We start from the raw sequence: 16,669 nt of genomic DNA, 5'->3' as shown, positions 1-16,669 counted from the left end.
AAGAGATATTATCATTTTATGAGGAAAGAGAAACAATCAACACAATCTTTCCCTTTCTCTCCTCTTTCTTTTTCTCTTTCTTTCTCTATGATAAATTTACATTGGATATGTTTAACTGTTGATTTAAATTCTAATTGTTGTTAAACAATAATTAAGATTCTTATAACTACACGTAATCAATTTGATTAAATTAATTGGATTTTGATTAACCAAGTGTCAACATTAAAAATTCTTGTTTATCAGTTTTTCTGTTTTCTGTTATTCTGTTATTCTGTTTTCTGTTTTCTCTGAATAATAACCGAAGTTATTATATGTATTTCCACGAATAAATGATCTTAATCCTAATATGGAAATGGAATTGTTATCAAATGTTCATATGGTTCGAATCATGTGACATCATGAATTAGTTCATTCGATACTGAGTAATTCTGATCATGAACAAAGTGGTTTGAATTTCTGTGGTTTCATTGATAAATCAGTGGATTAAATTAATGAATGAAAAAGAGGGTAAACTTTTTACAACCATTGTTAGAATACATCTTATCCTTATTGTTGCCAATGAAGTAAATTTTTTTCAATGAAGTGAAAGATTAAAACCAAGAAGAATCAGTTAATCACAATAGTAAAATTAATATCAATATGGTTAAGATTTAGTTCTTAGTGAAAACAACTTAGGTTTTAGTTGGATAATTAAGAGACAATTGTAATTGTTATTCATGAATCAATGATTGATTAAGAGAAGAGGCAATTTGTTCATTGTGATGGAGACAAAAACAACAGTTAAGCCAAGAAAAGTGATTAAATGGATTAACAGTTAAATCTGTTTCTTAAGCACGAGACTTGACATGCAGATGAAGATGAAGATGAGGATGAAAGAGGATCAAGTGAATGGATTAAGTGTCAAATCAAGTCTCTTTTGGTTTATCATCCTCATCATCTGTCAACAGAATGAGTTTATTTTTTAACCACAACTTTAAACTTGATTGACATCGTAATAAGTTAATTGTCAACAATTAAATTCAACCATTTTAAACAGGAAACGTTAATTCATCAACATTAAACAACAAAAAAAACTATTAATAATCTGATCAATATGAAAGAGATGAACAGTTAATTTAGTTAAACAATTTGATTGTGTCCATCTCCTCACCCTTAATCACTTAATTCAAAGCCTTAATCTTATTTAGTGTCAAAACAATTGAAATCAAGTTTGAATGATTATGGCCTAGTTTAATTACAAGGTAAATCAAAGATGATAATAATCATCATCATGATTAAGAAGATGAAGAAACCTTTGCAATCAATTGATGATAATAGAAACTGCAGATTCCATTGAGATACCTTATAAAGTGACCTTAATAAATGAAGCCTTACCTTTTGATTGTTGTTGATTATTGTTGATTGTTGTTATTACATTGGTATTCCAACAATCTTATTCAACAAAACTACAATATAAATCACTGTCATTTAGTAATAATCAGTGAGAGAGCAAGAAATTAGCTCATTTGGTGACAGTCGAAAGTTACTCTCCTCTTACCAGGTTCAGTTTCAATTCAGTCTCTTTTTTTTATAATAATTAGTGGCAACAATTAAGTTAATTGTTTCTTTTTAATATCATTTTTCTTCGATCAATAATAATAATAGTAATAATTTTTGTACACATACATATTTATAGAGTTGAAGGAATAAGGGAGAAAGAGAGAGAGAGAGAGAGGAAGAGAAAGTGATTCGAGTGATGGCAATTGAGTGAAAATTGATGATGGAAGAGGAATTGGGAATTAAGATAATAATATTGATGAGATTGTCAAGAATGATAGAGCCAGGAAGATAAGAGAATGAGAGAAAGATGATGATGATGAGAGAGAGGATGATAAGGTCCATTTGAACTGTGAGCAAACAAAAAAAAACAATCAAAACAAAAACAATGAACGAGGAACGGGAAACGGGAAAACGATTGCGGTGATTATGATGTTCGGGGTTTTGATGTGATGCTTATGTGATTTAATGATGATAATCATCATTGTTTTCACTGAAGGTAAATGTCATTTAATTTAGGATGATTAGACTTTTGTTTTAGACGCTTTGAGAATAGTTTCTTCAGGTCGAGTGTATTTTTCTTATGATGTACTGTTCGTGCATAACGACCTAATATTTGACTTTTTATGGATCCCTGTCGATTGATCAATTCATTTGAGTTAATCATCTTGTTTGATGAATTAATAACAGGTATCTCCATCCGATCCCAGATACTCTGCCATTTTTGTTGGTGTCCGTTTAGTTTACCCAATTCCATTTCCATGTTTTTAACCTTTTCCAACATTTCCTCGAAACAATTGGCCTGGAAATGGGTTGTACAGTCATACGAAGCGTTGATTATGGTTCTCTTTGATTTGTCTTTATTCTGCTCGGTGGCCTCAATCTCCTCTCTTCGCTGTTTCTCATATTGAACTACTTCAAAATCATAACTAGGTCCATGGTTTAATTGCTCCGTCAGGTAGTAGTCCCAAACTTTGAGGTTACTTATACTACAATAAGGTCGAAGGACACACAAACTGGATTCGGGGCAAAGATAACTTGTTGGAATGTAGTAAAAATTGAAAAATATTGGACTTTTGTTCCAGATTCTTTCAGCATAGTCCCAGAAAGATGTACTCTTTATATCTAATCCATTAACGGTGTGAGATGTTAGAGTTCCGTTCGTAGATCCAGATAAAACGTCATCATCCAGGCCATATTCGTAATCATCATCGGTAAAATCAGAATATTTTCTGGTTGCATCTTCCAAAGGCCAACCATATTTCGCTCTTTCAGCCTCACTATCTAAAAGGAAAGTTCTAAATCGACCGGAAACATAATGATAGGCAACAAAGCGAAGATAATATTCATTGAATTGGAAAGAGAGAGGAAATTGTCTCATAATCTGATGGACAATGTCCAAAAATTGTAGAAATATTGGAGCGAAACCGGAAGTAATCGTTTGGGCAGTATGATTTGATCGATGACTGAAACGATGACCAAAAGCGAGCCACTCTTTCTCTATGAGAACCCTAAAACCTTCAAAAGTCCGATAATATGGATCCAAGCAAAGCTCAGCAATTGAAACAATTTGTGGAACCAAATCTAAATCATCTTCCAGACAAAATGTTACAGTTGATCCTTGTAAATCAATCAAATCAATAATTGTACTAGAAATTCTCATAATTGTTTGTAATTGATTTAACCATTCACTGTTTTCCACTTGACGGATGAAACTTTGCTCTGGGTCAGTTAAACAACTTGATGGACAACAGGCTTTCATCAATTTCTTAAAGCTTTGCTTAACTTGTCGTACCTCATGATACTCGATGGGAACAAATTCAATCATATTTGACTGATTATCAGATTGGGCTGATTTAATTAAACCATTTTCACCGAAAATGTAAATACATTTTCGAGTGCTGAAAGTTGAAAGATCACTAGACAAGGTGGTTGTATTGTTGATTCCTCCTTTACCATGGAAAGACGAGGCTCTGAGTAATAAACCTTTGGATGTTGGATGTTTCCAAACGATGACTGGAAAACGACAAAATTTGTAACATCGACTTAATCTTTGTAAACTGTCATCAGAAACTGAGGCGGGTACCGCAAGGAATGCAGGATATGTACCAGCCACCGAGTATGATGAATTGACTGAACTTATTCTGAAACCTTCACAGGATGAGGAGGAAGAGGTACTATTGTTTAAATTTGAGGCTTTGAAACTTTTAGAGGAAGTGGGCGAGGTTAAACCAGAATAACTGTTTACACCATTTGGTGAGAGAATATCTTTCACAGATCCTAATCCTAATCTTTGGTAATCCTTGACGTAGCTTAATTCAGTCAATTTCTTGAGTATTCGTGAGTCTTTCGGGTTAACAGGTGAGAGATGTACATCAACGTTACTACCAACAACCGAGGAACTGGATAAAGGTGGTAAAGTTGATGTTGAGTGAACATGAGATGAATCACTGTTGATTGATATATCATCAGAGACTGATTTCTCGTCCCCTGAATCAATCATTGATTGACGATTATAACCTGGAGTTAATGTTTTTGAACCATAAATCCCGGAAGCTGGCATAAGATATTTACTTTTACGATATTTTGATTTAAGATTTTTGATTCCGGCCATTTGAGCGGTTCGCATGAGCGTTTTCTTAGCCATCCCTTTAAAGGTGCTACTTTTTTCCTTCTGTTTTTGTAAATTCAACAAACTCAACTGGTGTGACATTGCAATTTGAGAGGTAAAGGCAAACATATGGAATACATTGGGTGGAGTTCGAGCCTTGTTGATCATTTTTCTTAAAGTTTCAATGTCTTCCGAGGAAACCTCTTCATCAAAAGCGATCTTCATCAACTCGAAAATGTTTGACCTCAACTGTAAACCCTCTTGAATACACTGGTCAATGGTTTCTATCAGATACTTGGAGGAAATGTTCACTTTCTTTTCCTTGACCAGAGTGGAAATTGGAAAACTTCGAACGATTACATTTTCCGCCGCATATTGGTCACATGGACGACCTCTGAAAATTACTCGATAATTGGTTAGGAAAATGGCTCCTTCAGCGGGCAGAAGAACAGGTCCACCTATTGACTGGGGAATTTGTGTGACACTTGAACCACTGACCGCTGATCCAAGAACTTCATCTCGACCATCAGGTATCAGGTAGGCTCTTAAACTTTTCATGACCAAATCCTCACCCGGTAGTAAACTTGGTGTAATTATCTTAGGCTTTGTGACGGGAGGTATATTTTTACTCTCTTTGTAAATTGCATCAAGGGTGTTACAATGAATGGCAACTATATCAGGTATCATTGAATGAAGTGATTTGATATGATCTTCAGAAACACCACCATCAGTGCAAACTTTATCAATAAATCTTCCCAAAAATTTAATAACATTAACACTAATCTCAGAAACGGCAGCGTGACCTTTACCATTAGATCCTTCCTCAAAACCACTTTCATTGTCAAAATCTCGAGTCTCCTTTTCATGATCTTTATCATCTCGATAACTTTCCCGACGAGCACCACCACCGGTAAAATTTGAATTGGTATCACTATGATGACCTCCTTCAACCGATGAATTATTTAATTTTGCACTTCGAGTATTCTTCTCATGAAAACCAATATCAAGAGGTATTTTAAGGGAAACAATTTGATGAGTATAATCAACTGCTTGACTGTAAACAGTTGATTCTTCACTAGATGCATATTGTTGAATTTGCTGTTCACTCAATTTTGGCTTTAAACGTATTTGCTCAGCGGCGATATCAAGTGGTGTTAGGTGGGTATCTTTGGTTGATCCATATAAAGATGTAACTTCTTGTTCAACATTCTGATAGAAAGTTGATTCCCAAAAGCCCATATTTTCCCAAATCAGGTGATCCTGTAAACAAGTGTAAGTAAATTGTAAGACACCAGCATTACCACCGATTCCAAGGCGACGGCAAAATTTCATGCTCAAAGGTAAAATGGCAGCAGCAAGACCGTTAACATCACCCAATCCCCTTAAACGTAGACCAGAGGCACTGCCGTCCAAATAATCACAATCTTGTTGTAGAGCACAATTCATTAATCTTACAATTAAATCAAATTGCTCATGAGTTAAGACACACTTGTTACCAGTGACGTGAGCTGCTAATTCTTTAGCCAAGGCAAGTCTTTCAGATTTATTTTTCAACGCACGTAAAACTGCTGGAAATGATTTACGTGCATCTTGTATCTTTTCCTCGAAGATACAATTAATACAATTACGCATCACCTCCAAACGACGAGCAGAATTGGTAAACAAAACTGAATCCGAATTGAATGGAACACAAAACGCTGGTCCAAAGGCGATAATTCGTGATTCTGCTTTAGGTTTAGGTTTATCTACGGTTAACATTTCTCTTCTAATTCTATCATCATCTAAAATTTCTTGAATTATTTCAGATTTAAAGATGGGAAATTTGGGTTGATGGACTCGGGTAAAAACTCCCTCAGGTGGTAATGGTATTTTGATTTGATTTGGATCCTTTGGATGTGGATGCTCCTTTTGGTATTAATGGACAAAGAAAAAGTTTCAATTAGAATTAGAATGAAATAAAAATAAATGATGCAATTTTGTTTTTCTTTCGTGTTGGTAAAATCATGAATCTAATCATGAATAATGTTTTCCTGCCACTTGCGTGTTGACCACTGTCCAGTCAAAACTTACATTTAGATATAGTTGATGAGCCAATTCTTTAATATCTTTGATAACCAGTTCAGAGTTAGTCATCTCTCTTTTCAGGGTATCGTGCATGGTTGCATAAAGCTATGAAATAGACAGAAAATTAGATGAATTTTTCTCCTTTTTTCAAAATAGAATCAATTTAGACAATTGTACCTCATCGAAAAGATCACTTGTTCTATAAGGTGTTCCACGTTCCTGGACAAATGAATTGAAAAACATACTCTCCAGTAAACGAACGACAAATTCATTTTCAACAAGGTTTCTTTTACCAAGGAATGAGGCCTAAAGATAGAAAGAGAGATAAACAGACAGAGAGCAAGAGAGAGAGAGAGAGAAAAATTAAATATTTTATTTCCTGGTTAAACAGAGGATATTTTGATGATTCGATCATGTACCTTGTGGAAAGTGATAAAGGGCTTTGGGTTGATTCGAACAATTTGTAAACATGTTCGATAGCCTTGTAACATTTGACTGAAAAGGCGAACAAAAATGGCTCTGATTTCTTTATCCTAGAAGATAAACAGGAAGGGAGAAAAAAGTTAATTAGCTTGCAGTTGATTGAGATGATAAACAGAGAGAGAGAGATAGAAAGAACTTACCAGAAGATGAGGTGGCGATGACTTTAAATGACTAGATCGTAAAGCAACATCTTTCCTCATTAATTGTGGTGTTATGACGGATCGAAGTTGATAGACCATTTCATTGTAGGCCGGACCATCAAGTTTAGGTAAATGTATACAATCGGGAATCGAGATACAACCAACATCAAGATCAACCACTATCACGTCAAGAAGATCTTCAACTTCGTCTTGAAGGCTCGAATGTACACCCATTATAAAGGGTGTTGGTGAACTTAACATTTCCAATAAAGATGAGGGTAAAAGCGGAATGTACACATGACTGTAAACAAATGGGTACATGAGTGAGGTTAATGCATGGCAAGATTCGTAAAGGAGAGAGTAACTGTCCGATTGAAAGAGAATCTTATTATCAGTCATAACTGCGGTGAAAAGACTGATAACATTGTGAACATTAAGCCTCTCGAAAAGTTGGACAACCGTTGTCCCAGTAACGGGAACAGTTGTACTCAGTGGCATAGTGAGTAATTGTTTATCATTGGCACCGATTGAGAATTTCAATTGAGATCCTAGAATATTGAAGATAGAAAATAAGAAAAAGAAAAACCCAAAATCAGAATAAACATTGATACATGTCAACAATCATTTTAGTGTCAGTGGTTGTTTGTTGACTCTTCGTACCTGCTGAGGGAACCTCGATACATAATAAATTTCCGACTAATTTTTCCAGTGAAATATCCATACATTCCAAGTGAACAGTATAAATTGTTTCCAGGCAGTTCTATGATATTACAAGAAAAAGAAAAGAAATTAAATATTAGCCAAGGCCATGAATTATCTACTAAGTAAGTAAGTAAAAGAGAAAGAGAGAAAACGTCAAGATAAGTGAAATAGATAGTAAAGGAAAAAGACAAGAAAGACACTGGAAAATTAGTATAATAAACGGGATGGAGGATAAATTCAGGTTAAAGAAAAAAGAATGAGCTAAATGTTCATTCAAATTGAGCCAATGGTTGATAGGAAAATACGATGAGGGTGGAAGATTTTTTTTTTCTCTCTCCAGTTAGATTACCTTAAACACTTCAACAAAATTATGTCTCGATTGTAAAACAATACATTTTGGTGCAAACATAGATGATGAGTTGGTTGATGAACAATCATTAATTGAACCACTGGTATTTTGATCTAAAATAACGTCAATCTCACTATCCTCTTCATCGGGTTGTTTAATTGAGTTGAGAGAGATGGGCTCATAAAAGGATAAGAAGGCACAATAGTGTTTATTTGCATCCATATAAGTCATCACGGAGACAAAGAAAGATGGTTCTTGTAGACTTGATGACAATCTCCATCCTAAAGGTTGACAAAACTGAGAGAGAGAGAGAGAGAAAAAACAGATAGATAAGTAAAAAAAAATTCCATCAATCAATTGATTGGTCTCAAGAAATGTAACCAAATTTTGGACAATATAAAATAAGACTAACCAATTCCAAGCCATCAATTAGAGGCACATCAGGCCAATCATTTTCTGGAAATCGTTGTAACACTTTGCCTGATCCAAGAGTACCAGCTATTAACAACAACAGATAATTAGTGATTATAATCAAGAAGAAACAATAAACAAGAGAAAAGGCCAAAAGTTAGATGAAGGCCTAATAATAAACACAAGATAGAAAAGCAAAACAAAACAGAAAACCCAAAAATGTCTCTTTCTTTTTTCTCTTACCTTGTTTTTGATCATCAAATCCAAGAATGATGAAGTAATCAACAAGTCGATTCATCCTGGATAAATCTTAATCCAACATAATCACAACAAATTAATTAAAATAAAAAGAAATTAAAATTACACATAGAGAATAGAAATCAACCCAAAGAGTGAAAGAAAAATCAACAACCGCCAACAAGAAGAAAAAGAGAGAGAGAGAAAAGAGAGTTTCCCTTTTGACTCCCTTTCTTTTTTCTTCTTCTCTTTCGCAAAAGTAACACATTAACTCTCTGTCGCATTTACTGTCTATCATCTTCTTTCTCTTTCTCTTTTAATCTGTCGCAATTTTCTGTCTACATTAAGACATTTTTTTTTCTCTTTTCACCTGTCGATCGAAAATTAGAATTCATCTAAACAAATCGATCGATTCGATGACGAAACTTAATTGTTGACCCAAAGATCGCAAACATTTTTCTCTCTCTTTGTTGATTAACTTTTAATTCAAAACAATTAAAAGTAATTAAGATCCTTGAGAGTTTAGATTGATATTGATTGACTGATTTTATCTATTGCAAGTTGATTGTTACATAAGAAAAACAATAAGAATAAAAAATTTCATGGTAACTTAATCATCTTGAATTAAACAGGATTATAATAAGATTCTAATCGTTTACAATTAACTGATTGTAAGAATTAACTTTTCCAGTTGAGAGATGATGATAATGATGATTGTCCAGTAAATCACGATAATTATTCCTGGTCAGTAACTTGTTACTCTATGAAATTGTCTTAATTGTAATTAATTATTTTGTTTTCTTTAATGTAAATCCAATTAGTCAAACAACAACAGTTGGAAATCACGTTAATTATATTAATACTTTGATTGTGATCAATTAATTAACTTTTATACTCTCTTTTTGTAAATATATTTTCTCACACTTTCAACTTTCACCCGTTTACCCACCGGTGGGTTTTAATTTCAATCTGTATGCAAGAATTAATCTCAATGGATCAATGAACAATTACATCAACTGTATTATAAATAACAACAATGTTACAATTGATTGATTGTTAATTGTTGATCATTTATACTTTTTGTTTTTCCAAATTGTTGCTCATTTGTTTTCACCATTTCGACTTGATTATTTAATGTTCATCTTTTCCTAAAAGTCCCTTGAAGTTTTTTTTTGGTTTCTCATGCGTTTTAAATCAATTTAGCCCGAGGCAAGGCCACTTTTACCTGTTAAGCTTAGACACAACGTTGTAAGTCAACTGTGTCTGCAGAAGAGGAAAAAGGTAAATTAAAGATGACGATAATGATGATGAGGATGATGAGGATGATGATAGCCCAGGTAACTACCTGTAGGGGTGGAGGTCATTTTACCTTTTCTTTGGTAAAGAAAAGCAAAGAAAAAAAAAATCAAAAGTTGTCAAAAAAAACTATTTCCCAAACCGAGAAAGAAACAGCAACGGGAAACTGACCTGTAGTGTCCAATGGTTGTTGTCGTCAGGTTGCAGAGGTAAGATAAAGATAAGCAAGATTAGGAAGATGATGATGATGATAAATGAAATAGTAACACTAGGAAAAGGATAATGATGAAATTAAATTGTCCACAGAATCAACTTGAGGTCCAATGGTTACTCTCTCATCTAATAGTATTATTATATGGAGACACCATATGAGAGTAAATTGTTGATGCTGATTGTCACAGAAATTAGGTAATTGTTGACTGAACCCTGTAATTATTTATATCTCTGACTTTTTTTTTACAGGTAAAGTTAGTTAACAATTACACACCACAGGTAAAAATAGGAGGAGGGAGATGATGATGATTATGATGATAATACAACAGAAAAAGCAACTAAGTGATATAAAAGGTAATCATGATAATTACAGGAAGAACCTCAGAACCTGAATCATTGAGATGAGAATTGTAATCATCACAATCAAATTGCATATGATATACATGGTAAATACATTAACTAAAATTGATGGAAAAAAAAATTCATCATTAACTTGATTGTATTAATAACTTAAATTGACAATTGAAGGGCAACAATAACTAAATGATTATATTTTTTGAAAGAAATTACAACAATTGAACACGATTAATTTACTATTGAACTTTCATCAATTACAATTTAAATTGTTAATCAACGAGATGAAAAAAAAGGTTCACCTTAATTACACAATATGTATCACGATCATTTACTTAACCTGCCCAGTCCTTAATTGTCACAATTTAACTTTGACATGTAATTGTTGTTTTGTTGTTCAATATCAATTTAGTTTAATTGTTGATCTTTTTTTTTCATATTCATTATTTGATTGTTAATTGTTACAATTTCCAACACCCTTTTCTTTTAATTACTTACACGCTTTGGATTATGTTGATTGGTCAAAAAAACAATCTCAATTCAACCTTAATTGTTTGTAATCAATTCAATATGATTACGTTGATTAGGGTTGACTGACCACTTACCTGGGCTTCTGGTTTAATTAGGTTGATAATTGAAGGACAGTTAAACATGATGATGATGATGATTAAGATCTGATTGTAACTGGTTTTACAACATTAATTTAAAACCAGATTAATTTACTTTCAGGTAAATCGCTTTTACCATTATAAAGCAAATCTAATTGTAACAATTAAGTTTTTCCATACATTTCTCTCTACAGGATAATTAACCAATTTTTTTCAATATTTAGCATCTGTTGATTAGTTAATTACTTTAAAAGTTATGACAATTTAATTTCTTTCATTGATTTTGATTGGTAAAAAAATCAATTTCCTCTTCTTAATTGTTATTATTATTTAATAATACATTTGCTCATCTAACCAGTAATTAACCTTAACACACAATCAAACATAAAACACCTTACAATCAAATCATAATTAGGATAGAGTAGACAATTAAATCAACAGCTGGACATTACAATCAACTAATAGTACAACAATTTAACTGCCAAACGGAAACACAATCAATGAACAATTAACTTTATATCAATTCATAGATAATCAAGTTTTACAACAATGTAACCAAATTTTGCTTACAAACTTCCGGAGGAAAAATAAGTTTAATCAACATAGTTAATTGATAATTAACTAAAATTATCTTAAGGTTGATTAACTTTGACCTCAAGCATTTAGCGCCATCTCTTATTGGATATAACTCTTAACATGTAAACACTTTTCATCAGTAAAATAAATTGATTACAATTGAATTAAGTTCATTGATTGTCTCAAGTTAATTTATTCTGTCTGGTGAAAAATTAACAGGATAAATATTCACCATTGAATTTCCAAGCTCAGTTAGCATTTTGATTGAACATAAATACCAGTTTTCTAAATTGTTTCCAACAATTAGATCAATTTGTTGACATTGAAACTAATACAATTGTTTTCAGTGAACTTCATTGTTAATAAATTAGGGGCTGATACTAATTCCAATTCAGTGAAATTTCGTAGGTTTAAATTGATTAACTTTGAGTGCAATTAACAATTTGATTGTCAGTTATTCTTGTTCAATGCAAATGAAATAATCTTTTCCATTGAAATCGAATTCAATTTATACAGAATTGGTCAATTAATAGAATCCATTATCCTTTACTGGACAGTTTGAGTTCTTTGTCCATATCGATAAATATTGACCATTGGTTGTTTCTTTGTAAGTGTGATGAGTTCGAGTCTTTTAATCGATAAGCTTCACAAATTCTGAGCCATCGATTAGATAATTAATCGTAACTATTGATATAATTTTCTTGATAAATCGAACTGATTTCAAAATCGGTTGAGAAACTGATTGAATTATCATTTGCAATCGAAAACTTTGCTATTAGTAAATATTAATGTTTTCCAATGGCCTTTAATCAGTTTTTCGTTTATGATTGTTTGCTTATTTGATTGGATTTGAAATGTTGATGTTTTCCGTTGACAATTATCAGATTGATTAAAATACTGTTGATAAATTTTTCAAGTTAATTGTTTGGATAATAATCTTCTCGAAACGATCATTACCAATATCGAAATCATGAAATTTCATCTCTTCACCAATTTAACTGAGCTTCAAGATGAATCAACTATCGTACCAATGATTAGAAATAAATCTAAATAGTTAATTGTTTAGTTGATTACCAACTAAACAATTATCTTAGTTGATCAACTTTCTCAAGAGACTAGTGCCATCTCTTATCGGATTTAATACTTAACATTTTTGACCAATTAAATTTTAACTGAAAAAAAATTGTGACAATCAATAAGATTACGGGTTTGATTTATGACAATTTATTTATTTAATAAGATTAAAAAAATTGTTAAAATGTACAGTTAATTAAACTGTCGTTACTGTGAGTAGTTCATTAATTTGATTTTTACTTGTGGCTCTGTTAATTGGTCCATTTAATTTAACAATTACCGGTGAAGGTGATGATGAAGATAATAATGAGTTTGATTGTTTGATTAATCCTTGAATATTTTTATCAACTGGAAGTGTAATCAAATTGTTACCATGATACTTTTGAATATTATTATTTCCCTTGACCGATCCAATGGTCAATCGAGGTTTAATATTTGATCCACTTGAACCACTTGATGACTGACCACCAGTTAATTGTTGATCTTTACCATTAGTTAATTCCCATTCTTCTGAATTTTCCCTAACCGAGCTCATCTTAATCGCCCTCAACAGCATTTCCCTCCGTTTCCTATCCTTTGCCCGCTCCGAGTGTTTTTTCCGTTCATCTTTGGTCCAATATCGGCCAACCTTCAACTCGGACATTGTATCATCATCGGTGGTTAATCCTGACCTTTCCTGGTTAATTATTTCCGCTCTTTCTTTCAATATTTTCGATCTGATTGGTTTTCGAGTAATGTATCGAGTACCATCAGGTCGCTTTTTTATTTTCCATTCCATATTTACATTGTTACCGCTCTGGTCATTTGTTTGTTTACCAGATCCACTTGCTTGTTTGTCGTTCTTGGTTTCCTTGAATTTGGACAGAGACGTTGAATGGACCAAACCGATCTGATTTCGAAAATGTTTGGACGGACTTGTTGGTGTACCATTTGGATGATTGTTCGAGTTCGGTGGATAAACTATTTGACTAGAAGGACGATGATTGACCGCTGGTTGACCAGTTGATTCATTTGATCGACTTCGTTTCTGCCAGGGTTTTATTTTCTGCTGTTGAATTAACGCTTGACGGAACATTTCCTGTTGTAACATTATCGTATGTTCAAGATTGGCCTTTGTTGTGTACATTGTCGTGGTTGGACCAACAGCCGAGTAAACATTTTCTTTCTCCTCTCGAAGGTGACCTTTACTGGTCGATTTTATCATATTAGAATTACTATTGAACATCGTTAAATCGGGTACAACGGGAACTTTAACTGGAATGGGCAAATTTCCCGTTCTTTTGGGCACAGTGGGTAAAACAGTCTGATGATGGTGGAAAGTTTCTGCCCGTTGTCCACCTCGATCTTTATCAGCCAAGTTTCCACCTTGTGATTTAATGATACACATTCGACAAGACTCACAACTCATTAAACTTGCGGCATCAGATTCGATTTGAGTGGCCTTTTCCTCTGTCGAAACCCCTTTGTCCTCTTTTCTATTTTCATGGTCATTTTTGGTCAACATTTTATTGCCCTCCAAAGGCGATTGGACAAGATTCGGTTTAAATGAAGATGGACGATTGGACATGATATTAGAATTGGTACTTGGAGTCAAGTTCGATGTTGCTGTTAACAATGGAGTTGGTAAAGTGTTTGGAAGGCCACTTTTGATCCACCTTTTGATTGATTCCTTTTTCTCAGCGGGCTGCATTTCAGTGGGCAACAAATCGCCGTTTGATTTGTTTTCTTGGCTCATTGAGTGACCATTGACGGTGGAAACTTTTTTCAAAGGTTTACTTCGAGCCTCCGGAGGTGAACTTTGTTTCACCAGACTGGACATTGGTGGATGTTGACTAGGCTGAGGTGTGGGTACTATTTCAGTTGAAGCATAATGACATTCCTCATAATGATTGATAAACCCTCCCAGTTGACCACTAGTTGGATCTATTTCATTATAAGGTGAGGTGATTATCATCATGTTATTTGTGTCAGGTTGACCTTTTTGATGTTGATTAAATTGATTTGAACTGTTGACCATTTGACCATGTAAAATTTGCCTCTTTCCCTCTGCAGATGAATTACCAGATGAATAAGAGACTGACCCATGTCCAGAAGAAGATGGATTAACTGTACCTTGAATTAAGGGTGGAGATGGTTCACTAGCACGAATTTTATCCAATGAACCGGTCAATTCGTGGTCAGTTGAACAAGTTTCATTGGTTTGTGAACAACTTGACTCACCATCAGTTTTACCAAGTCCACTGTCCTTTTCATCAGATGGACCTTGAAGTTTACCATAACTTTCATAAACTCCACTTGATATACAAGAGTTAACTGGGCCACCAGCTGATTGATGCTGTTGACCATTGGTCATTAAATGAGTTCCTTTTGAAGATGGAAATTTATTATTATTTTTATCAGCCGATGGATCCATTGAGAGGATATAAAACTCTTGACTACAATCAACGATAGCCACATGATTGGCATCTCCATGTTCACTTGATTCAAAAAGTGCCAATCGTTTGGAAACTGACCTTTCCCTGCACTTGGAATGATCATGATGGACATTTGGTCGACCGATAAGTAATTCAAATGAAATAGTTTCAGGACTGCAAAGGATTGTCTTGGCTTCGTCTATTGAGCTGATCTCATATCCATTGATTTCCAATATTTGATCACCAATCTTAATTGCTCCGGATCGTTCAGCTAACCCACCAGTCTCCAGGAAGCTGATATAAACCTCACTACGAGTGTAAGCACCATTTTCATTTTCATGATTCCTTGGTGGTTGTTGATTATCTCCCTGATTATTTGGTTGTTCTGATGAAAGGCAAAGGCCAAGACTCTGATTTGGTGATTGGCGAGTTAATAAAACATCCTTAAGAGAAAAACAATGAAAAGATATTGATTAGAAAGCGGAATTAATCTCAATGAATAACAATCATTCATGAGGGTGGTAACAACTCATCAGCCAGAAGTAAATGCAAATACGTTGGAATTCAGGGTAAAGACTCAACGAACTAAATTAGAATCACAATAATAGCTTAAAGCCTTATTCAGTAAGAATAGAACTCGAACAATGTGAAGACGAGAAGAGAAAAAAAGTACGAACAAGATAAATGAGGAATAAAAGAAGAAGAAGAAAAAAAGTTCTAACAGAAACAAGAATTGTCCTAAGGATAAATTGCAAGTTCTTTTTTTCTTTTTTGTTATGTTACCAATTCGATGAGTTGATGAGTTGATGAGAATGAGAATGAAAATGAAAATGAAGAGATCATGGAAGAGAAAGAGAGATAGGAGGAAGATAAATCACAAAAGAGATGATAAGGAAGAGAAATTAAATTGCAACTCGAACTTAAATTCAGGGGATTTTTGTTTTTGTTCGAGTTGAATGTTTACCAATGAACATTGAAAGAAGAACCAATTTCAGGAATGAATTCTGTCAGAATTTAAATGGTTTCGAAATCAAATCAGATTAAAATGATCATTTTATTATTCAACAGGAAAAAAAGATTTTAAATTCAATTCAATGAGATTCCTGTTCATCTACATTTTAATCATGATTTTGAACATGATAATCAGTGAACAACAAAAGTAACAACTCACTTGAACATGTCGCTTTCAGATCAAAAGTGATGAACTTTTTTTCATAAGGTGGAGACATGAAAGAGAGAGAGAGAGAGAGAGAGAGAGAGAGAGAGAGAGAGAGAGAGAGAGAGAGATTATGTAAGTAAAGGAAAAAGGGAAAGTAAAGTTCATTTCTGAATCTCCATGGATGAAGGTCTAAGATGAGAGCGGATCAAGGTACATGGTGGAAACTGAGGCAAACTTAATAAACGTCAACAGAATCATTAAGATTGTAATAATAACTCATAAAAAGTTGAACACACTGATTATCATTAATAATGATATATGATTTACACTCCAACTTTCATCTTAATGGATCAGCAATCAACTGCCACCGAGGTAACATATTACATGATACTCCTGGTGAATATGAGAAAAACCCACTGGCTCCATTAGAAATATGACTTAA

General features: G+C 33.5%; 2 protein-coding genes across 2 annotated transcripts; both read right to left on the bottom strand.

The window, feature by feature from the left end:
* Window positions 1-1,589: 1,589 nt before the first annotated feature.
* Window positions 1,590-8,720, bottom strand: LOC128391707 (myotubularin-related protein 5-like). The gene is made up of 9 exons (XM_053351648.1): window positions 8,540-8,720; window positions 8,298-8,383; window positions 7,886-8,182; window positions 7,495-7,594; window positions 6,835-7,382; window positions 6,631-6,744; window positions 6,389-6,517; window positions 6,218-6,316; window positions 1,590-6,052 (listed from the first exon to the last, which is right to left on the bottom strand). Exons 1-9 carry the CDS (start codon window positions 8,592-8,594, stop codon window positions 2,027-2,029), a joined length of 5,454 nt encoding a protein of 1,817 aa, XP_053207623.1. The 5' UTR covers window positions 8,595-8,720; the 3' UTR covers window positions 1,590-2,026.
* A 4,067-nt stretch (window positions 8,721-12,787) lies between these two features.
* LOC128391970 (uncharacterized) lies at window positions 12,788-16,653 on the bottom strand. Its single transcript, XM_053351939.1, has 2 exons — window positions 16,645-16,653; window positions 12,788-15,511 (listed from the first exon to the last, which is right to left on the bottom strand). Exons 1-2 carry the CDS (start codon window positions 16,651-16,653, stop codon window positions 12,851-12,853), a joined length of 2,670 nt encoding a protein of 889 aa, XP_053207914.1. The 3' UTR covers window positions 12,788-12,850.
* Window positions 16,654-16,669: the final 16 nt, after the last annotated feature.

This window comes from Panonychus citri, unplaced genomic scaffold (genome assembly GCF_014898815.1).
Source record: "Panonychus citri isolate SS breed McGregor unplaced genomic scaffold, ASM1489881v1 Contig00135, whole genome shotgun sequence".
Taxonomy (NCBI): Eukaryota; Metazoa; Arthropoda; class Arachnida; order Trombidiformes; family Tetranychidae; genus Panonychus; species Panonychus citri.
The sequence above is the reverse complement of the archived record's forward strand: the minus strand, read 5'-3'. Positions and strand labels throughout refer to the sequence as shown.

What these genes read in the sequence shown, in the direction of transcription:
- LOC128391707 (XM_053351648.1), bottom strand. Translation starts at nt 8,594, where the DNA reads ATGAATCGACTTGTTGATTACTTCATCATTCTTGGATTTGATGATCAA. An exon ending in ATTTTGTTGAAGTGTTTAAG is followed by an intron (nt 7,595 to 7,885) that starts GTAATCTAACTG and finishes GTAATATCATAG; the next exon opens with AACTGCCTGGAAACAATTTA. An exon ending in CTCATCAACTATATCTAAAT is followed by an intron (nt 6,053 to 6,217) that starts GTAAGTTTTGAC and finishes TAATACCAAAAG; the next exon opens with GAGCATCCACATCCAAAGGA.